This window comes from Buteo buteo, chromosome 1, assembly GCF_964188355.1.
Source record: "Buteo buteo chromosome 1, bButBut1.hap1.1, whole genome shotgun sequence".
NCBI lineage: Eukaryota > Metazoa > Chordata > Aves > Accipitriformes > Accipitridae > Buteo > Buteo buteo.
The window spans coordinates 26,685,704-26,709,759 of NC_134171.1; the positions used below are offsets into that span (position 1 = coordinate 26,685,704).

At 41.6% G+C, this 24,056-nt stretch overlaps 1 protein-coding gene across 9 annotated transcripts in view; it reads right to left on the reverse strand.

Annotated features, from left to right (window-relative positions):
- APBB2 (amyloid beta precursor protein binding family B member 2) overlaps positions 1-24,056 on the reverse strand; it is a 208,221-nt gene that overhangs the window by 93,981 nt on the left and 90,184 nt on the right. For 5 of the 9 annotated variants that reach the window (XM_075024851.1, XM_075024878.1, XM_075024907.1 and 2 more), the window contains exon 4: positions 11,205-12,005. In XM_075024851.1, coding sequence (XP_074880952.1) covers positions 11,205-12,005 — 801 coding nt within the window. Of the gene's footprint in view, positions 1-11,204; positions 12,006-16,267; positions 16,337-24,056 lie in introns of all 9 variants that reach the window. The other 4 variants (XM_075024926.1, XM_075024897.1, XM_075024916.1 and 1 more) reach the window with 1 other exon arrangement.

Below are 24,056 nucleotides of genomic sequence, written 5' to 3' on the forward strand. Positions count from 1 at the left end.
TCAACAAATAAAATAATTGTATTCAATATCCAGAGCTAAGTGACATTGTCAACCAGAGCTACAAAAAAGAAAAAAGAAGTGTTACTTACAGTTACTAGATGCTCCCGTATAGTTCAACATGTACTGATCTGCTACCAGCATCCTTTAAGTTTGCTATAAACATGTCCCAACAGCTTCAATTCTCCTTCTGTCTAGCATTTCCAACTCAAATATGGGAAAATACAGTGCTATGTTTAAATAGACATTTACTTAATTAGTCTAACGAGGAATGGTGCTTTGGGTGGGAGAAAAGAAAAGCCACCCCCATTCAACTGCCGGTAGATGTAACAGAGGAAACACCACATGTTGACCATATAAATGACTGCATTTTCTAATAAGCCAGGAAAAAATGAGAGGGATGGCTATACAGGAATTACAGCAGCGTGTGCATACAGTGCATTCTCTACTGAATTGATTCCAGCTTGCAAGACATTGATGTATTCTCTGACTGACTCTGCTCAGGAGACAAGCTTTTGAAACAGTACTTTCAGCCCACAAGCCTTTAGATATCAATCACATCAAGATTTAATCAGCTCAACTTTGGACCAGAACAGCCCCTCACCCTGCAAATCAACCCCTGGAAATATATTTACGGGGTTTTTTTTCTCCTTAGCTGCCTGTACAAACACAAAAAGAAAAGTCTTAGAAAAACATATGGCAAAGATCCACTCTTTGAAGACAAAACTCTTCTTAAGGCTGCTAACCTGCAACTCCCCGAAGGTGCATTGCAGCAATGGTAGAAATTGATTTAGTGAAAGGCTTCTATTAGTGAGAGCGCTGTTCTCATCGCAAAGTCCCTCCCCTTGCTATAATCAATAATTTAAGCAAAGCCAAGAATCATGTCAGCCAAAATGACCGGGGTAACTTGACTGTCTCTTTCTTGCAGAGTAGAAGTAAAATTAAATTAAAGTCTGAATGGGAATGTATTCTAATTTAATAATTAATTTGGCCAACCTGAGTTGTGCATTTTGGCTTTCATTTTGAGAAGGAGAAGAGGGATGGGCTCCTTTGTTCCTTACTGAAAACTTCTTGCGTTCAGGAAAGAGCCAAAAAACCACTTCTAAAAGTAAAAGAAGCCATAACCTTAGATTTAGAGTATTTTATCAGTTACATGCAAACAAGAGACATGCTCTACAGAATTACAACTCTTAGTTGAGTATTATGACAGTGCTACTACACCTATCTCTCAGTGCACTGCAACTATCTCTGAGTTAATAACCGAAGAAGTGTTTCATATTTAAATTTAGCCCTGCAGAATCTCAATTCAAAAGCAATTAAAACCAAAAGAATAGGAAAAATGAATTTTCTTGATATTAAATTGTGTCACTGTTTAGGAAAAAAAATAGTTTCATTAAGAAACACGTTTCATGAATAGTTCTGAGACTGACTACTTCAAGGTTGTTGCTTGGAAATCATATTAGGTAATAAATTAGTCCAGTGTATCAAATGATGTACACATAAATGATCAACATAACAAACAGCGGTTAAAAACAACCCCTGTAACACAACACCGTATAAAAATGGTTAAAGATGCCCCAGAGACACTATGAGCAGAGAGCAAAAATATATGCTTCAGCTTTAGGCTGTCCTCCCCCTCTCCCTCTGAGGATTTCTCATCACTGAAGTATCATGCATAAATGTACTGTGCAAACCGAAGGACACACACCGCTAGGCTTTTGAAATCCAGATCTCAGACACTACAAGAAACCCACTTAATGTCATTATCTTGAGCTCTGTGGCATCCTGATATTGGACATTTACGACCTAATGCTGAGTACCCAGGGGCACCATACATCTCAAAATGAAGCAATTGAGCCTTAATGGCAAATGTATGTGCTTTCATGAGATTGCTTAAAAAAGGCTTCATGTCCCTTAAGGCAGGAACCATACATCCACTCTCAAGCAAGGACTGAGTTCAGAGCAAGGTCTCTGCAGTATGCCAAGTCCCATCATACAAGACCTCTCCTGGCCCATGGAGATGGCTCAGTACTGCCCTGAATCTACCCACCTTCTCTTGATGCAGCAGCAACAAACCCAAGGCTGCCTGCAACACCATCTACTCCATGTCTCAGTGGTATGTGTTATAGTTTCTGTGTGTTTAGTGCCACAGCTTGCAATAGCACAGTTGTGACTCAAGGGACCCACGACCTCAATTCAGCCAATCCCATATCGTTAGTTAAAGCTGAATTAAATTTCAATCAGCTAAAGCTTTCTTGTGTGAGAGCTAAGCACATGAGAAACCAGTGCACTTAGAGACTGGGGTCTAGAGGAGCCACTAACTTGGGGCAATTAGAAGAAATACCTGCAGGTGCAAATATACCAGGGCAGGAACTCGAGGGGAATTTAGGTCCGTGTCCCTCACTGCAGAGACATCTCTTTCCACCAGGGCCTGAATCCAGACCTGAGCTAGGATTTTACTTTCTCTTAGCAGTACTTCAGTATTAAATAACTTTCATCCAGAGCTCCCCTGTTTTTGCCTGCTTAAAGTTTTCAGAACTTCTGTGAAGTAACGTTACAGCCTCAAGCACATGCAAATTCCCCAATACTCATTTCTGCTGCTTTAGTCTCAATCTTAGTCCACCCTATTTATTGTCACTGTCTTTGTGCTACTCCCACTCACCTAACCTACTGACTACAAACACCCCTGCTTGCTTCCAGCTCCTGCTTATCCCAGCTTCCCCTCAGTTTGTGCCAGGTTCTCATTTAGCTCCACAGCTGCAGTTACTCTTCTCTTGCTTCCCCCTCCTGTGGGTCCCTCCTCTCAACAAGCCTCCAGGTCACACTCCCATCTTCCAACCCTTCCTACCTTCCTCCCCACCCCACAACTCTTCTTGTTCCCCCATCAGCTTTCTCCTCTGCTGAAAGCAGTGGTGAGACAAGCTCACCACTGCTACTAGGGCCCAATGCTGGTATCTCTGCAGGTGAATTGCTGCTACCCCAGCAACTGTGAGATCCCCCAAAAGCTCAGGGGCCACTGTAAAGACTAGAAACTCATTCTGCTGAGTAGCAATACCGTTTCTGTACCACATCTCCTGCAGCTGAGATGTAGGAGCACAGAAGATTACAAACAGGCACCCAAGCAGGCTGCAAAGAGCTCCACAGCACACACAACCCACCTAGCAGAATATACCCATGTTCTCAGCTTGCCTTAATGAACAGGGGCCTGCAGGTTAAGAGTCTTCCCAAAGGTAACACTGTTTTTCCCTTCCCTTCCCCAGAGATTTCTATACCCACTTCAAAGCATCATTTGGGTGCATTGAAGTTTGACCCGAGTTCTATAAAGCATTCAGAAGTGCTGAGGCAGAGGTTTACTGGATCGATTTGGGTCATAATTTGTTATACTTGCACAGCTTTATGAACTGGTAACTTTTTTTTTTTTCCTAAGGAGGGGCAGTTAGTCTGATATTAGTTGATCGTGGCTTTTCTTCTGTGCAACTTCCTGACTTACCATCCCTCTGAAAGAGCTATCAGGATCCTGACTTTTCCCCATTACCCTCCCTGGTTTCTCTTCTGTGGTTTGTTTTCCCTTCCTCTTTGCTTGGTCCTGTGTCTGACTGGACCTGAACTCTTTCCATGGTCTCAGAAGAGACCTGTGAAGACATACGAGCCTAGGCACATAAAAGCTTTTTCAGCAAGATGCATTCAACATCATAGAGGACGTGCAGGATCCAGAATTACACCTCTCCATCCCTGAAACAACAGAAGCTTGTAAAGTTTCCAAAAATAGTCTGTGAAGTTAAGTACCAGACATTATTAAACTATTCACCACTTCTGAAACTCCAGTTTTCACTACAGATGCTCAGAAGAGTCTTCTACTTTGCCACAACACACAACAAGTCCTGTATAAAAAGCACGTCCCTAATACCTCTTAACATTACAAGTCAATGTAAACTGCACTACGGAGTTAGGGGAAACTTGTGGTGCTCCGAAGATCTTGTGAACTACTCTATAGCTTCCACCCAGGTGGTAGTATGATGCTGGCATTCACCTTCCTGCGTTGTCTCGCCACAACCTCTATTCCCCATTGTCACCTTTCACTTTCCCCCACCGGTGTTCCACATGTTCCAGCAGCCAGGCCTGCACGCATTTGTTTACCCCATGACTATACATTTTACTGAGTTAAAAAACATTCCTTTTTAAAACACTCAAAATCATAGCACTGCACTTATACAAAGCAGCACTCTGATTTTGTCTGGATTAGGAACTGTGTGCTTTACTATGCTAGCAACATAGTGTCCCTGAAAAGACAAGCACCAAACAAGAAATGTAATATCAAGGGCAAAATAAACCAGCTTGTAAAACTCCCATTCAAGTGCCTAGAAGTTCAGCTGGAATAATGTCAAAATTAATGAAGCTATGTCAGTTAGGACAGGCCCCCATTTGACACTATTTTAGCCAAAGCACTGAGCTAGGCATAGCAATGCTTTGGTAGTCAAAGCACAGCCACTAGAAGGCAACTGTCTCTGAACTCAATCTCCCCCAGCCCTGGAGCACCCAGAGAGAGATGTCACGCTGGGAGAGAGCTTGTGTTTGGAAAGAATATGACAAACCATCTTAGACCCTTTAGGCACAATATAGCAGAGATTAACCAAGGAGTGATTTTTTAAAACAAAGCCAGACCCAGAAAAAGAACAAATTTCATTTCTGTACTGCAGGGTAGATGTTGCAGGCTCTATCCAGCTGGTTAATTAATTTGTGAGTGTCACTTGATGTGTGTCCTGCTTAGCCTGCAGTTGCTCCTCCAGAACCCAAGTCCTAGTTCTTGCCTCCTGTCTGCTGCCTGTCTTGGACACCACCAGGCACCTCAAGGGACGCTAGGCAGGCAGTTGAATCAAGCCCTCCCTTGGAGGGAGGAAAATGAATGGCTCTGATGAAATAACGAATCATTCTTTATCTTTTTGGTAAACAGTAAGTATGAAACTGCAACTGTGACGATACAACATATCCTGGAAAGCCTACTCTATAGTCCCATATTCTGGTAACTGCAAACAGAGTTTGGGACAGGATGCTAATCACTATTGTATAAAACATCTATCCTCCCATTCCTGAATTTAAGCATGTTAATTCACTTCTACATACTTATTTTTATTAACCATCCCAGTTCAAAAGGATGCTGATCACTGCTCTTTACTGTGGGTTTCAAGTCAGAGCACTTATCTGAGCATTCAAGACATGGATTTAGGTAGCTCACTGAGAACCACAGGGTAAAACCGACCTGACTGCCCAAACGCAGCAAGCGGCCTCCCTGTGCAACTGATAGCAGCAGCGTGTACTTGAGAGCGCCATCTTTCAAGTTCAATTTACTATCAAGTTCAATTTATTTTATGGCCTTCTAACAGTAGACCCTGAATGCTGATCATTACTGTGAACATTGTGTAACTGTGTGGCCTTTTAGGCTTTATTTCTTTTAAACTGGCTTACTTTTTCTTCCCTAAAAATCTTCTTATAGGTGTAGCTAAAAGGAAAATAAACATGCAGTTAGTTAGTCCACACACAGAACGTTACCCACACAAACACTGGGGATATATAGCAATAGTCACCTTTCCTATTTCATAGGCAGTCAGAAAAGAGTCAAGTCAAGTCAAGTCTGAGACAATAAAACATGCATTGTTCTTGCTATGTGGTTATCAGTAACATGCAGGATTAAAAAAACCCAGCTCAATATTAGAAGTTGACAGGCCGTTAGGATTCATAGCAGGTGTGAACTAGAGCCCCTTATTCCCAAAAATCTGAAAATTGGATGTTTACTTAGAACCCTACAATTGTATAGATGATAATACATTCTTTCTCTAGTATTATAGGACTAGTGTTTATCCACAGTGTAATCAAATGTATTTCTACTGTAAATCTTTTTCCACACTCAGGAACTCAGAAAACATGTTCTGTAGTAAATAACATACTTATTGTCTGTATCAGATAGGTACTGCAAAGGAAAAACAGTGCTTTTTAAGAGGACATCCATTTTAATTTTGTCAAAGATGCTGGTTAAAATCAGAGGCAGAACTGACCATTGGTATAAATCTTTCTGACTAGTTCATGATTTGCTGTAATTTTTATTGTATTAGACGACTATTCTAACCAGACGTACTGTTATTTCAGAACACCAGGTTCTATTTACAAGAATGACACTCCTGATCCCCAAGGGCCAGTCCCATCATTGTCATTTCTGCAGTGGGTTGAAGTCATTTATTCGCAACCTGCTATTAAACTGCCCTCCTGGATTTGCTTGGAGACCAGCAGCAGACAGGCATTTGGTATATGGCAGTCGCATACAGTGGCAGCACTCCCTGAAAAAGAGGACACTTGTACTTTTGGTAACCCTTTGAATGACATTTTCAACCAGGGAGAAACAAGCCGTTGTGTGAGCCAAAGGCTGAGAAGCCGGGGAGCCAGAGGAGGCTGCTGCTCCTGTGCAGCCTCCCAAAGCTCTGAAAAGAGCAAGGAGGGCAACTATCCTCGAGCAAGAAAACCTGTGTCTCTCTAGCACCAAGTGCCCCACATCTCAGGGACCTTCCTAATTATGGGGCTATTCCCTGCTCTGGAAGGAGTGGGTTTCGTGCAAATTAAAACAGGAAGCAAAAGCAAATTCCAGTATTTTTCTTGGCTTTGAGGCAAACAGAATTCCTCTTTCTTTTTCCAGAGAATTCTCATTCCTAATTCATTAGAGATTATTACATAGAGAGCTGCACTTTACTAAGGAGGGATAACTTTCCACTGAAACTGTTTTTCAGGTGATGGAATTAGGAAATGTGCCTGCCTTCTACAGACATTCTGGTGAGCTTCTTCCAAAATGGGGGAGGGGGGGGGGGCGCCACAGAAAACAACAGTAGCACCACCCTTATCCTCCCTTAGGTTTGGGCTCTGGATTGTCCACTTGACTCCTGTTTGTGCCACACATTCATAAAATGTAGGTGAAACTGGTGAATACATAGAGACAGAGAGAAAGAATAGGTAGAGGGTATAATAACACAGGATATATTTCCTTTGAAAACTAGACTAAGGAAATTTTCTGGAGAGAGGGGAAGGAAGCATTCACCCTGATTTAAAACCAGCTCTGTGCTGTTTGTAGTTTTAAAGACATCTGGAGCTGGTCTTTGGTAACCCACAATATGCTCTCTCAATGACAGCAGTCATCTGAATGGGTGCAGTCTGTCCTGAGGCCAGTGGAGGAAAGCTAAAAATCCTTATTGAAAAAAAAAAAAAAAAAATCTCTGAAAGGTGAAGTCAATGTAGCTCTTGTCAAGAAGTAGATACAGATAACTTATTTGGAGGAAAAAGAAGAGTTTCCTCGAAACACAACTCTTATACGGTACTGTGTTTGTGGTGTTCAGTGCCCCTGTTGTTAACTGGCTCTATTACTTTTAACATTACTAATCAACAACATTAATATCCAGCCACTTGTTTTGCATCTTTAAATTGGGTTGTCTTATTTTTGCCTCCTTATTCAGAAAGAGACAAGTCTCTTGAAAACCCCTTTTCATTAGACCGCAAATAAAAGTATCCTGCTCTAAGGAGAGTTCAGGAGGATTTTCTCTAAACACTAATACATCCCCAGTGCAAACAATTAAGCTTAAGAGTAAATTGTTCAGGGCTTTTGAACTACATACCTCCAAAACAAAACACATGAAAACAAAACAAACCCAACCCAACACAAAACAACATTAAGTCTTCCAGGATTTGAACAACAAATTGTGTTAACAGAAGGAGGAAGAAGACAAGACAATACAGAAGCCCTGGAAGTAGTGTATTGTCATTTTCAAATGTCCTCTCAGTAAAATGGTATTTCTATCATATTCCTGTGTATACTAAAGTGGTAAACATAATCTCTGGATTGAACATTAACAGTTCTCCAGGTATCTGCTAGATTACACTCTTTAATGGACTAACTGTTCTCAAAACTGCATCTTTTTTCCCCTACCTAGATGCAGTGGCAGTGAGGAACCCCAGCTGTGCCCAAAATCTCAGACTTCCAGGATGGGCACCACCAGGGCTCACTGCACGACTCCCCAGTCGGGACGGCTGCCCTTCACCCATGCTGGCACATAGAGACAACGAGGAATGAAAGATTACACTAAAAAGACTTGAAAGATCTACCACAGGGGAAAGCACCACGTGCCTTTGGAGCAGATGGCCCGAGCAGGCTGGGGCAACACCTCCACTGATGGGATGTTTAAAACCAGATCTGAAAATTGCAAGAGAGCCAAGATACCACCAGTCCTTGCTTTCTGAGGTTTATTCTTCTTTGCCTACCCTTAAATGTGGGTGCTCACATCTACTCCGTGACCTCAGAGGGGCTACATACAGCCCCCTGGAAATCTCTCAGGTTTTTGGTCAACCACCACTGACATAAATGCATTGGACGTATTTTCTGCTTGCAGGGAACTACTTCTCTGTCTGCAGCATGGCGGAAGGGTGGAAGGGGTTTTGGGAAGCAGCAAGTGTTACTTGATTTCCTTCAGCACTTCCAACTCCACCCACTGCTATAGCACCCAAGTTATTTGGCAAGTGAGGTAACTGCCATAGCTTGACCTGGCATGGTGAGAGGCAAATGCTTGTCCATCAGCACCACAGTAACTCAAGCAATTCTTGGGAATGAGATGGAAAAAGCATAGGTGATTACAATGCAAAACATCTAACTGTTCTTGACTCTGCCTCAAAAGAGAAAGTTCAGTTCATTTACTCAACTTTTATTTCACCTTTTATTTTATTACCCTTCAAACATCCTTGGAGATAATATGAACTTGCCTAGGGATGGCACATTACCCAGATCTAAAAGGCTGGAGCCCCTAGAACAACTAGAAAATTTGCCCCCAAACAAGGAAGTCTGGAGATATTTGCACCAGTTGTGATTTCTGCTTTTTTTCTACACCAGCAGCACTGCTTTTTGCAGCCCCCCTTTCAGATGCCCAGGAGGAGCTGCAGGAGAGAGCGCCTGAGAAACTGGCCTGTTTTATCATGTCCAAAAGCCAACCCGGCATCCACAGCAACTCAACATCTGATTTCTTAGCTCTCTTCTGTTGTATCAATTGATAGTCCATTTTGGAAAGAAACTGAAAACACTTAATGAAATAATTTTATCACAGTGGTGGTAAATTCAAGATAGGCAATAATCCTAAGAGATGGATGTCTGTAAGTTGCAAGTTGCAATAGCTGGATGTTTTTAGAGTCCATGAATACTTATATATACAGGTGTCTTAAAACCAGCGATCCAATCCAGCACGGCAGGCCCCGTGTCCTAGTTGGTGCTCTCTGACAGTGACCACAGGCATGAGAAAGAAACAGCTCTACCACTTTGATCTTGAAAGACAATTTTGAGGTTTTCTAGGGCTTTCTGTTTAACTCCTTTCTTATAGACACTGAACTCATACCTGGACATCTGCTTTTCTATAACTATCTCTTTATAATACATAGATTGCTAGTATGGTGAAGGTAGCAGAGAACTTAAAAAAGTTCTTTATTCTGCTTTAGAAGAATGGCGAGCTCTGAGGGCTTTATTAATTGATTTTTTTTTTTTAATTTTTTTTTTAAACAAGGAAACCCCCCAAAGTCAGCAGGGGAAAGTCTCCCTTTATTTCTGTAGTGCAAAGAAACCACAGCTCAGCTAACATTTGGTTACTTAAATAAGCAAACTTGTCAACACCTCAAAACAGCTCAGAAAATCCCCCTTCCTGAGTGCTGAAAGAGCTCATACACCATCCAGTGGCAATACACATGTGGGAAGAAAATTTTAGTCACCTTATTTAAAAAGAAACAGAACTTATGCTAGCTCTTAGCATCTTAGGCCACACTTACTTAATTAGACTACTTGGAATTACTCTAATTTAGTTTTCAGTGAATATAAATTTTCTACCCCAAGTTTCTCATTGCCAAACCTGGGGCTAGTACAAAGGCAGAAGGAGCCAAGATGCTCAGCATTAAGTTATCTAAGTAACTCTTATTGATAGTTTCTCCAGAAAATGTTATCAGTGATGTCACACATATTATATCAAATATCCTGAGAAATAATATTAACTCAAACAGCAATTTTAGTAAACTAAAAACTTTCTCATTTGGCAGAGGTGACTTCATGAAAATTTTCTCTCTTAACAGCAAAGGTTTGTTACATATCAAAAAAGATCAGAAGATCCATTATACATCACACAGTGGGGATTTCTGGCTGTGACTTTAAAAAACCCTACACATTAAAATAAAAATCACTATTGTCATGATCATGGATGACTGACATGTAATGCAGCTGTGAATTTGGACCACGGTGGCCTCCAAACAGTATATAATCTCTACACTGTAATAATGAAATTACTTAAAATACAAACAATACATGATGAACTTCTTCAGCCCCATGTCACCCTTGAGAATTGGATTGCCTCCCCTCATTTTGACAAATTTGTACCTTTATATACTGGCTTGGATATAAAAAAAAAGTGACAAAGTCCATCAACTAGAACAAATGAGATCTGTAGAGTTTTAAAAATAATGCAGATGTGTTGTAAATCACAACAGAGCCAGTGCAGAAGTCATCATTACTGTTCAAATAATTAATGAGCCCAGGCTTCCAAAATATGAAATGCCATGGTCTCAGATTCTGCGTTACTGTATGGAACTGCTGCACAAAGAAAACAAAACACAGAAATTAAATGACCCAAGGTTTGGGAGGACTTTTTTTTGAAAAAATAAAAGAATATCATCAAATGACTCTGGGTGGAGAGGGGACACTCACAAAGATTTGAAATAGAAAAGTAAAAATCTTTGCTGAACCTAAAAATCATTGCTCAGAAAATTTTGTTTGTTGTGTGTAGGCAGCTATCAGTAGTTTAGCATCTCCAGACAATCATGTACTTCTCACAACATGTACCCATTGAGTGGTGAAGAGCAACTATTTATAAACTAGCAAAAGGTGCAGTTAGCATATTTTGAGGACCCTGTCTGTAGTACTTGCTAGTGCTTTTCCTAAAGCAGCAGTAAAGCCGCTAGGACTGAGTGGGAGGCTGCTAAGTGTTCCCAAGTGGACAAGGAGCTGCATGCAAGACCAGCACTTGTGTTTCAATGCAACCCACTTCCCCACCAAAAGCACCACTAAATCACCTCTCTCCTTCCAGCCACCAGCTGAGAGAAGTTAAGGAACGTATATCTAAAACAGTGGCCATGAGCAGCCTTTACTTGCATACCTGTTTCATCAGGCGAGCTCAGTGAGGCACTGTCCTGGGACAGTGTAGTCCAGCTGGAGTCCTCATCACTTGGGGCCAGGTTTTGAATCCTGTGGAGGGCACAGTCTGTTTTGGCCCCAGTTTTTGGGTGGTCCTTCTTAGTCTCAGGGCTTGACGATACTGTGGCAACCTGGCCATCCTCTGGACTTGACAGCTTGTTTTGTTTCCGGGGCAGGACCTCCCCATTGACAATAACGGTAGAAGCCTGGCCGTTGCTTTGTGCAGATTTATCTTCCATTGCAACAAAACTCTGCTCTAGCTCTCTAGCAGATGTCTCTAGATCCACATAGTAATTCAGGAAGCTCTTGGTCCTCCTTGGCTGCGAGGGTAATATTTCACAGCCAGAGGAATCCTGTGGGATCGGCTCTTTGCCTTCAAACTTCTCAGAAGTTACGTTTATGCCCGCAGTGGTACTGAGGTTTTTGTTGGGATCCTGCTGTCCCTGCTCAGCAGCTTTCCTGAGCTGGTTTTCTCCATTCTTCACCAGCTTTATATTGGCAGAGCTGTTCCCCAGAAGGGGCTGCGCTGCTGGATCGGAAAGACCCATGGCTGTCTGAATATTAGTCAGCGCGTATTTTTTCCTGCATTTCGGAGGAGTGCTGTTCTTGGTCTCTGTGTGCCTAATTTCTGCATTCAGAAGTTCGTTATGAGAGGAGCGCAGGTTAAGAGTGTTCGGTGGGGTGGCAGGGTTGTTGCGATTCACAACGTCCGTCGTGCTGCCGCTTGCCATAAACACTGCCAACGCGTCCACACCAGAATCGACTAGAAAGGCAAAAGAGACAGTCGTGAAACACATTCATTATATGCACTATTTTGCCAAGACTTCTGGTAAAGGGATGCGGCACTTTACATAATAGTTCTACAGCAGGAAAATTACCACAACCTAAGTGGGTAAGAGAACAGACAAAAGCTTAGCTTATTAAACAAGGAAAAACAGAAGCAGAAAAAATACAGAAATCATCAGGACCACGAAGCTGAGAAAAAGCAGAAAGCTTGATCCTATACAAGGCAGTTTTAGGGCAGTTTCTTCATGTCTGATTCTGTTGCAGGCAGGCATGGGGACAGGAGAGGTGCCCTTTTCAAATGCCTAGGAGTCCAGAAGTCATCCTTACCATCATTTCATTTTAGTATTTCACCTCCACCTCCGATGAGGAGGGGAAGAACTCCTCAAGCGCTCATCACTAGGAAGCATAAAATTTGAGAAATTTCTAAGCAGACTGCAGGCAGATGCTGCTCCTTTTTCATCTAGGGTAGAACTCAAGTATTGTTAATTTTAAGCCTAACTGGCCAGTCAGCTGTTGCCTCTTAACACCTGCATTTTCTCTGCTCTTTGTCTTTTTCTCCCCTCCCCCCTCTTTTTTTTTTTTTTTTTTTTTTTTTTTTGAGAGGGTAAGTAGAGGGTCAGAAGGTAAGGAACACAAGTAGATTATTTCACAAAGGTGTATTTGATTTCAGGGGGGGTGGGAAATCCCTTGACAAAATATCCTGCTGTAATTCAATCAACTTTTAAAATAGGGCTGCTCCAGAGATGAAGATGGCTCACTATTTCTACAGCTCGCAAAGTTCAAACTTAAGGATAAAACATATATTCTAGGGCAGAGTACAAATATTCCACCGATAAATAAAACCATTCTTTTGTCTACCTGTAGGCAAGTTTCTGATTTTTGTTAGCCAGGAGCATAGCTCACATTTTGAAAAAATATTAAGTTTATTGAGGGAACAGATTTTTAGACTATGAAAAATGATCAAAAAATATATTTTTAGAAAACTGTAATTTGTTCCTGTACCGTCTATTTACGGCTCCCACTAATCTGCATAAATACTCCATGAACACCTCAATTTACATACTGTAGTAGTCACTGTTGTTTGACACCTGGCAACCAAATTAGAGGCCAATTAATAAATCACTCCCATCTGCCACAGCATGAAACATTCTTTCTGTTGTTCCTAATTCTCAGATATCACTGACTGCTTATATTGCACATTAAAACTTGTCTGGGGCTTACCCAGGAATGAAAAGCTATAATTTGAGCTAGCCGATGACAGATCATTCCAGCTGAATTGTGCTGCATCCTTGTATATTTGATATATGACAGAACTGACTGCTGTACAGATTTACAAGAGATTAAATATATGGGTTTTAAAAGAACATATACACAAATACAGAGTGAAAAGGAGCACTTCACAACGCTACCTGAACGCATACACAGTTGCTAGTGTTCCCTTCTCTTTGATGTGCTGTCAAAGCTACACACTTCCAACCATCACTGGTATATTTAAAACCAAGCAGACCAAGTATACTCTTTGTTCCCTGAATCACACATCTAGAACAACTTCTAGAACTTGATCAAAACAGAATTTGAACTAAAGTTTACAAATTTTCATGCCTGCCATTTCCTCAAGCCCCAGTCAGTGAGTCCAAACTGACTGTAAATTCTTCAGAAGACAAATCACCCCAGGCACACTGTGCAAAAGCCATCAGCTTAGGTAACATTTAACAAACATCCTATAGATAATTTCAGCTTTAGCCACACAATACGTCTAAAACACAACCAACACATAATTTAAAGGAACTTTATAAATGTACTTGTCATATAAATACATCAATACACATTGCTTTCTGCATCTTGCCTAAAACCAACCAAGTTTAATGCAACCAAGGTCACAGCTGATCCTACACAGCATTACCAAAGCACATGTTTTAATCTAAAAAAACATGAAATGGCCTGCGTTTATGGACTGGCTGCTTTATGTTTTTTCTGAATCAGTTAAAAATCTTGACAATCTGGAAGTCACATAAAAAAATTCATTAATAGGGCAGGATAATTTTGACCCACTGCCTGACCTTTAGAACTTATGGAATCACACAGTAGACTTTACTAGATTATATTTTACTTCATGCTTCAGCAAATTAAAACAAGCCTTTATGTTTTTCATCAATGAATACAACTGCCACAATCTGGAATGAGACTAAAATTTATTCTCCTTTGTTACAATAGAGCTGCTTCATGCAACGTTTGCCACTATTTTTACCACTGAACAAATTTCTTAAAAAATAATCTTTCTAGATAAAGCTGAAGTATCTGCCTGCCAGATTATCTTCATCCAGTCTCCCATCATTAGCACTTCATTTATCAAAAATATTGTAAGTATAAGCACATAGAAACATTGAAACAAAATGTATTGTTTTACTAATCTGCTTGATAAAGCTCCCCCACTGATTTATGATGAACATTGGCACATTGATCAATGACTGAGCCAAAGCCTCCAGAAGTCTTTGTGACCCAAGCAGTGTTTGTAAGTTGCGTGCTAAGTGGGGTTGGTGTACGATCATAAGCAGAAAAATGTCAAAATTAACCTTTCGCTAGACATCATCTCCCCTCCAGACCCCATTTCAAATGATCCGTTGATCAAATCATCATGATCAAATGATCAATGAACATGCAAACAGTACCACAAGGTGTGCACAGAACAGAGTGGAACAGGCTGTCCTCTCAAGGGACAGGCATCTGCTCACTGGCCATCATCCTGCACTCCCAGTCAGGCTCTGGGATGCATGCAGCCAGCTTCCCTCCGCTCTTGGGAACAGATATAAAGGTGAGAAAAAGGAAAGCAACAAAAAAGGCAAAAAAGGAATAAGAAATGCAGATGGGAAAGGGCAGGTCTTGCATCTTAAGGGCAGAAGTTGCTACCAGACCAGGACTAACTAAAGTGCTGGAAAAGATCTGAATGCAGGGAAATGCTTAAATGCACTGAAGAAAACCTAGATTGCATAGTAGAACAGCATAAGGAAGAAGAGCCTGTCCCTCCTCTTTTACACAGGACATGGTGATGCTCAAAACATGTCACTTTTCTCAGAGGAAGCACATCCCAACTTTCTGATTAAAAACTTCAGAGAAATGCAACTTCTTACTGTGCCTGTAACTTCAAGACCGAAATTCCAATCACCAACTTCCTATATCTTTTATTTTGTGTCTCCCACTGACCCTGCCTCCCTCATCCCAGGCGTACCTAACACAAGCTGGTGCTGTGCTCCTCACCAGCTAACCAACACCCCATGCCATGGGTCTTGCACCCAGGGACCCCGCCACAGGCAGACCCCCCTCCTCCCTGCTTGGGCAGCTCCTTGTGCTGCCTGGCCACTGGCAAGGACAACGCTACTGGCACAGGGCGCCCTGTTTTCAACTCTCCTACCTTCCGCTCAAAAGCAAACACAAGTGGACAAGCAGACCAGGAATCACCGAGCTGATACATGTATCTCAGCTAAAGCAGGTGAACAGTTATAAGCCAACAAAAATAGGGTATTATAATAAGAAATATTGGACTCTGGTGAAAAACTAAGAATAATTAGGACATTATCATTACTGGGAATAATAACAAATGGTGCCTATATAACAAATGTTGGTGCTTAAAGACAGCACTTAAGAAGGTAGAAGATCCGTCATAGCAATTCATTAATGGTTTTAGCTTGCTTACTTTTTAAAGTGAATCAGTCTCAACTGCATGCTTCTAACGTTTAGAAACATACCTACAGATGCAGATTAACACACTTTTACCACTATAATGTGTTTAACACAAAATAGTCCCAATCTTCTAAGCATCATAATAATACAAATAACACTACTACTTGAATGGCTTTTACTGATGTTTTTCAATCTTGTCATAAACCTAACAGAGCTAGAAGGAGAGAGAAAATGCCACTGCAAAAAGAAAACAGTGCATGACTGATTTGTCTTTACCTCTAATACGACTTTTTTGCATTGTATTGTCTAATACACAGCAGTAGTGTTTAAAAAGCTGAATAGAGAGTTTACTCAAAAAGGCACTGTTAAAAAAAAAAGTGTTTGCTCTTTTTCATGTATAAGTAAGTGTATAAGTAAGTATATTTCATGTATAAAGTGTGTGCTTGCTTTTTCATGTGTAAGTGCAAAATGAAAGCAAAATATGGGCCCAGGAAGAAGAAGGAGGAGAAGAAGAGGAAAGTTTCACATATGCATAGCAGAATCTTTTAAAGGGCATCTGACCTGGAAGTACTTCTGACATGGCTCACGGGGCGTCAGCAATGCATCAGGAAATAGATTATAATTTCAAATCTGAAAAGAGGGATCATTTAAGAATTAAAACCAAAGGAAAACACAAAATAAAAATACCACATTTCAGAAGCTCCTGAGAGACATTAAGCATTCTAAACAAACCCTGGCAAGTAACAGTGAGGATCTTTTGAGCTTTCAATGATATTTGACAGTCATTATAGTATGGAGAGGCTAGTCTACAGCAATGAGAACACGTAATTAAAAATAACTATGACAATTTTCTTAATGTACGCTTTATTAGGAGCACAAGTTCACCAATATTCTCCAGTTTTAATCAACATACTGTAGCAAAAACTTCATGACATTAGAAAATCTGGGGTTTTCCCCAATTCCCCAGCTACAGCTTACTCAGGAAACTACAGCAGCACTGGTAAAAATAAAAACAGCAGTAGGACACGTTCACATGAAAATTTGCAGAATAAGATCCAGCATATGAAACTAAGAAGCATAGTCTGCAGGGTTGATCCCACAGGAGGGAATCACAAAAAGCAAGCTTGGCAGCAAGCTCCTATATGGGACCCTTTCCTGGCCATCTTCTCATAAGTAAACGATTTTGCCTTAAAGTCTCTGGTTTGGATGCGAATGACACATGCACTGGGAGACAAGGTATTCCTATGCACTTACGACTATTTCTGCCATTGTGTGTAAGAAACATAGGAAAGAAATAATACAAACCTTTTCATAAAGCAGATTTCCTTTCTGCAAGGTTGTCTGTTGAGTACAAAATGTTTAATGACAAACTCATGCCTTGGGGCTACAGCCTCAGGTTCTGTACACTTTGGCTCTAGTTAAAGCCTAAGCAGCTGGAGAGAATGCCTCCGTTATACAATGATTGCAACTCAGTGCTAGCTACTCAATGCTAGCTAACTTCCTCTGCTTCAAAGGCTGAATTACAATGCTAAAACATTAATTCTTAACTAAGTATGCTAACACACCGTCTTCTCACATCTGCACTCATTCTTCAACATGGACCAGCTAAATAGTATGTGGTGGGTTGACCCTGGCTGAATGCCAGGTGCCCACCAAAGCCATTCTATCACTCCCCCATCCTCAGCTGGACAGGGGAGAGAAAAATACAACAAAAACTTGCGGGTCGAGATAAGGACAGGAGAGATCATTCACTAATTACCGTCACAGGCAAAACAGACTCAGCTTAGGGAAAATTAGCTCAATTTATTACAAATCAGCCAGAGTAAGGTAATGAGAAATAAAACCAAATCTCAGAACACCTTCCCACCACCCCTCCCTTCTTCCCGGGCACAACTTCACTCCCGGATTTCTCCACCAAGCCCCCCCAGCGGCACAAGGGGGACAGGGATGGGGGTTTACGGTCATCACACGTTATTTTCTGCCACTTCACCTCCTCAGGGTGAAGGCTGATCACACTCTTCCCCCGCTCCAGCATGGGGTCCCACCCACGGGAGACAGTCCTCCACGAATGTCTCCAACGTGGGCCATTCCCACGGGCTGCAGCTCTTCACGAACTGCTCCAGCATGGGTCCTTTCCACGGTGTGCAGTCCTTGAGGAGCACGCTGCTCCAGCGTGGGTCCCCCGTGGGGTCACAAGTCCTGCCAGAAAACCTGCTCCATGGGCTCCTCTCTCCGCAGATCCGCAGGTCCTGCCAGGAACCTGCTCCAGCGCGGGGTTCCCACGGGGTCACAGCCTCCTTCGGGAACCCACCTGCTCCGGTGTGGGGTCCTCCACGGGCTGCAGGTGGATATCTGCTCCACCGTGGACCTCCCTGGGCTGCAGGGGGACAGCCTGCCTCACCAGGATCTTCCCCACGGGCTGCAGGGGAATCTCTGCTCCGCCGCCTGGAGCATCTCCTCCCCCTCCTTCTTCACTGACCTTGGGTGTCCACAGGCTTGTTTCTCTTACATGTTCTCACTCCTCTCTCCAGCGGCTGTTTCTCACTGTCCCAACTTTTTTTTCCTTCTTAAAAATGTTATCACAGAGGCGTTACCACTATCACTGATTGGCTCGGCCTTGGCCGGCGGCGGGTCCGTCTCAGAGCCGACTGGTATGGGCTCGCTCTCTCTCGAACACAGGGGAAGCTTCCAGTAGCTTCTTACAGAAGCCACCCCTGTAACCCTCCCCCGCTACCAAAACCTTGCAACATAAAACCAATACATAGTAACAGTTAAACACCTCAGCCAAAAGCATCCTAATAAAGTCTAGATTTACATTAATGTAGCTGAAATCAGAATCGAGACTAGAAGCTTTCTTACGGTCAAGTGTCATCGTGCTCCTTCTTGCCTACGTATCCACACAAATTCGACGGGACGTTAAACACTTTCAGAAAGGAAAAGGAAGGAAAACACCTGAATGAAGTGCTGTGGTAGATCAAAGCAACCGATGACGTTCCTACAGGCAGTGGTTTTCTTCTTCCTGCTCCCTCCAGCAATGACATCTCTGCCAGACTGAGCTTGGAAGCTGGAGAGAGAAAGCTCAGCAACACCAGGAAAGTAAATTCTGATGGTGGGCAGAGCAGTTTTGGGAACGCAAAAGCAGGAAAGAAGCAGGGCTGTAAGCAGCTTGCACATGTGCTCTCAAATGGGAAGGACCTCTCAAGATCGTCTAGTCCAACCCCTCTGCCCAAGCAGGGACTCACTGCTGCCCTCCCCACTCCACCCTGGCTCTGTCCTCACATCAGAACAAAATCACCACTTCGACCTGCTTGCGAAATGCAGCTTCTCCCATTTCCAGCTATTTCTGCTTCACCTAGTCCTACTGAAATCACCAACCAATAACCAGCTTTCTGTCCTGGCTCCTCTGTCCCCAAGAAGCACCCTGCCAGCCCCTGCTGCCACAATAATGACATTTTTCCTTTTAGAGCTAATCATGCTCCCAACCAACTGCAACAGCCTAGCAGCAGTGCTGTCTGTTCTGGTGATGCTCTTATTAATGAAAATCCATAATGCTGATCTGTCTTTAAATAATGTTATTAAGGAAAAAACAACTTCAGATGCTGCAATGAGTTCTAGCACTCAAGTGGAGTATGCCTTCCCATTTGCCATTTTTTCCCTCCCCCTTCCCACATAGCCAGTCAAATTCTTCATTCAGCAAAAATTCAGAGACAAGATGCCTCCCAGAATCAGATTCTAACAGCTACAAAGGGAAAAGAAAAACAATAAAAATAAAAATAATAATGAGAAAAAGAAACAGGCCAAATCCATTGCTCCTTTACCTATAATTTTATTAAGATATATACATCTAAATAATCAGTGTATATTTGACTATCTGACTGAAACTCTATGTTACAGATGACCTGGGTCATCTTATGCTACTAGAGTATTCTTAAATCAAGAGATCACTTGGAGAAATAAAGAGCAATTCTTTAATTTATATAAGGCATAACCATGACATGCAATCACAACTAATCCTGCATTTAGTAAGAGAAAAAGCAAGATGGCATACTAAGTCTTTTCCAAATTCAATTTTCCACCTTTAATTAGATTTTCACCCCCCTGTGTAGAATGGAACAGTCTGGCAGGCAAAAACAGTGTTGTCACAGCAAGAAGATGGAGTGTGTTTTATCTATTGGCTACTTGCAAGCACAGATAATAAGACCTTCTGTCATCGGATCTATACATTCACGGTGACATTTGCTAAGTAAACCTCAGTCTTTTTGTCTCATCCTGTTGTGTAAATTAAATTCCTGAGCCTCAACGATCTTTTTTTTTATCAATATATAAATTACTCAATCTCTACAATAAAGATCACACCTCACTTTTTTGTTAATTACAAATAACTCTACTTTAAATGCATGTGCTAATATAGGGCACAAGCATAAACTTCATTCTCTCTTACACAGAGACACAAACTCAGAAATCGTAACTTACTTTTCTGCAACTGAGATGACCAATAAAGCAAGAAGGACTTGGTCTTCCATTTCCTGCAACTTCAATCTCAAGCGCCATCCAAAAATAACTCTTACCAAGTCTGAAGGTAAACAATGTGTAATCAAGCCTGGTCAGAATTACCAAAACCAAAGCATGATGCCATATGAAAAAAAAAGCTAGGACAAGCTGTCTCAAGGTAACCAAAATGCTTTGTAGGACAGGCAGCCTACCCAAATGCTTAATGGAGTAATAGAAAGGAATCAATGGCCACAGATTTGGCACATAAAATGACTTAGACTGATTCAGAGCAGGGATTTTTCAGCCCCACATAAATTTAACTTAGATCATTCAGCAGCTCCTAAATCAGGAAGCAGGACCATTCAAAAGATGATCAATTCCTTAACAAAGTTAAGGAAACCCACAGGGTCCAGCACCAGCTTTCCAACTGTTCGTAATGGCACCAGCCCAATACCAAGCTCTTTGATCAGGAGACACAGGTAGTCAAAGTAGGAAAGAGATTAAGCATAGGTCACTGCCTTATTAACAGAAGGAGCAAAAATGTTAACTGAGCCCCTGCCAGATGCAATGGATGAGTTAAGTTCCAGCACAGAATCTGGAGGGGGGGGGGATTAAATAGATGATTATCATTAACCACCTCCCACACATCTTGTCTGTGGCCCTGCTATTTGCAGCTTGCAAACACTAGACTGTTCCTGCAAAGCCTGGAAACAACACTGCATACTCCTGAGCACAATCCGCTTCCTCAAGAACAACTAACTGCATGCACATAAATGCAGACATTTCAGCTTCTCTTTTTAAACTAATATATTTTAAACAATTAAACTTCTGATGGCCTGGCATCATGATTTCACTTGCTACAACTTTGTCTGCCCTCTGAATTACATGTAATAAATTTATGGCTAGTTACACATTAAGCTCTTATCAAGGTTATCCAGAAACGTTTTTACCCTCAAATTACCCAGACTGGTAGCAATAGTTTTGAGCCACCTATTATCACTGCCTCATAGCTGAGATCTTAAAAGGCGTTTGAAAGAGCACGATACACCAAAATCGTTTTCTTGTTACTATAAGATTGTACTTAGCATCAAATTGGGCTCTAGAGATGAAAATCTGAAAATCAAATAAATGGGAAATAATCTTCCAGCAGATTCTCTACAACTCTATATGAAAAGAAATAAAGAATAAAAATACGTGTATATCAAAAGTGTCAATATAAACAATGAAAACCTTTAATTTCATTATTTCATGAGTGTTTGCAAATAATTTCAAATTGCTAACAGTAAGTTGAGACCTGTGAGCAAAAATAAAAAAGTCCAAGTCTTAGTCACAGAACAGAGCATTAGACTGATTGCCAGGTTTTGCAAAATGAGACTATCAGGACTCTCAAGGAGCAGAAATCACGATTTTGCACATTGACAAGATTGCTTCTGTTCCACATATATTAAAAACATTCTGTCTCTCACCTTGGTACGTTTATTGTATGTGCACTTTTAACTACATCTGGTAAAACTGTCTTTAAGTCATACTCACATTTCCTACCCACATATCCCTTGCTCCCAGTAATGAAACAAGATATATTTCAGAGCACAGGATGCATCAAACCAGAAAAGGTCTCCACATTTCTAGTCTGTTTTTCCATTAAAAGCTGAACTAAAATAAGGCTCATTACACAAAGAGCTACATCTCAGCAAGGCTTAAAGTGGCCTGCAAGGCTTAAAGTGGCCTGCAAAGCTACGTATTTTCTTCAACCAAACTTTAACGGGACAAATCAGAAATACTTCAAAACATACAAACGGTTTAAAAATGAAGTGTTGCAGTACTGCTTAAGCTGATGGAATATTGACTAAAATGGCCATACCCTACAGTAACTCTTCCAATGTAATTATGGTACTAGAATACAGGAATAACTTTAATCTTGACCTGCTATAGCAAGTAGAGCTCCTTGAGAATGCTGTTGTACTACGCCGAGAAACTTATACCCTTAGTGTTCATATATAAAACAAAACCACATGCTCGTAAATAAAATCAAAGTATTGTACTTGCTTTATGGTCCCCATAAACTAAGCAGATCAATCTACAATAATGTGGAAGGAGAACATAACAAAAAAGCAACTGCATTTACTGGCATTTATATTAATTACACTGAAGTGTGGGTAAAAGTGGGCTCAGTTTCAACAAGCAGCAAACTTGGCTGTAGAAGACATTGAACAAGTGGAAAAGAACAAGCTACTAGTATCAGTGGCCTGAATTTCAACAAGGAGTCTTGAGTGCTTGACGTGCTAGCCAAAATCCTCTACTCCTTTTTCTCACCTATGAACTCATAGATCTTCACAAGGCACTTTATCACCAAAAGCAACTGGGATGCCTGTGAAAAGGGACAAACATGCAACGCAAATCCAGTACCATGGTGGTTCTCCATGGACATGCAAAACCCCAAGTGGAGTTACCAGGAAACCTTCAGCTTCAGAGCACTCTACCTCTGGTTCCACCATGAAGAAGAAATGGACCTGTCATGCACAGGGGTACTATTTATTTATGCTGAGCAATAAACCCAGAAGTCACAACATGCATTCAGAGTAATACCCAGTTCTTAAAGAAAGCTTTGTACCGGCAGGCTCTGAGTCAGATCCTATCTGTGGAAATAGGCCCATGTTTTGGGGTTTCACCAGGATCACCTAAGAGGTCTTGATGAAGTTGTTGTGCAAGTCACTACACAGCTTCCTAGGAAAGGTAGAAACCTAAACAAGAGAGGCTTTAATGGGGACAGCAGCATATGCATCATTGGGTGCTTCTGTCGTTTTCACTTCCTAAATCATCTGTATTCCCGCCTCTTCCTCAGCTAAGCAATGATTATGTGGAGCTTTTCAGCACCTTTACAGAAAACTGTCTCCCTGAGCATCATCTGAGCAGTGCTAAAGCTTGAGTCTCATTTACACCAAGATATCTTTCTCTGGGAAGAAAAGGTCAGGAGATACAGGGCAGGATTTTGCACACGTAGAATTTTACTGGGATGGTTCTACCAAGAGTTGCATGGTAGATACACTCCTCCTTGGGGGTCAGGGTGCGTCTTTGGGTGAGTTTTCTGTTACTCTGGAAAGAGATCCAAGCCAAGCCCACAAAGCCACTCCATGGTACATTTTCACACCAACTCACCTTGGGCTAACAATAGCAATGTAAATACTGGCACTGGCTGCAAGACTGGAAGTTTGGGGTTTTTTTCAGGGGTTTGCTGTTCTTTATAATGTCACCATTCTCACATTTGCTTCCTTATTTCACTTCAAGGAAGTTAAGACTTTACAGCAGTTTCAGTAAGCCACAGCCCCCTTGCAAGACCAGCAGCAGGGGATTGCCCCAGTGCAAAGATGATCACAGCTGGGCACTCCCTGGGAAGCTGAAGGGACACGGGCAGAACAGGAATTTGAGTGTTCCTTGAGGGAAATCAAACCCCAAGTTTATAAAATCAACCCTGCTCTCTCTGCCCCTCAAGTATATTGAATTATTTATAGAAGCAGCTCTAGCATGGGAGATGATCAAGAAGAACCAAGACTCAAACCTCTCCCCTCCGCAGTCCAGGGGAGTGCCTTCCCACAAGGGATTTTTCCTTTCATCCTCATCCTTGATTTATGAACATTTCATCGAAATGGTATTTCCCCAGAAAGGTTTGCTTGGAAAAACAAAATCACCCTCCATCACAAGTTTCTGAAATAAAACTCCAGTCAGCTCTAATAATTACATTGAAAGAATTATATCAATAAATCGTGCCACATGGACCCTAGCCTGAGTCGTTTTTAAATAAGAGATGCCTAATAGTTCAAAAAGAAATAAAAGTCCACCTCTGCCTACCACAAATAAAAGG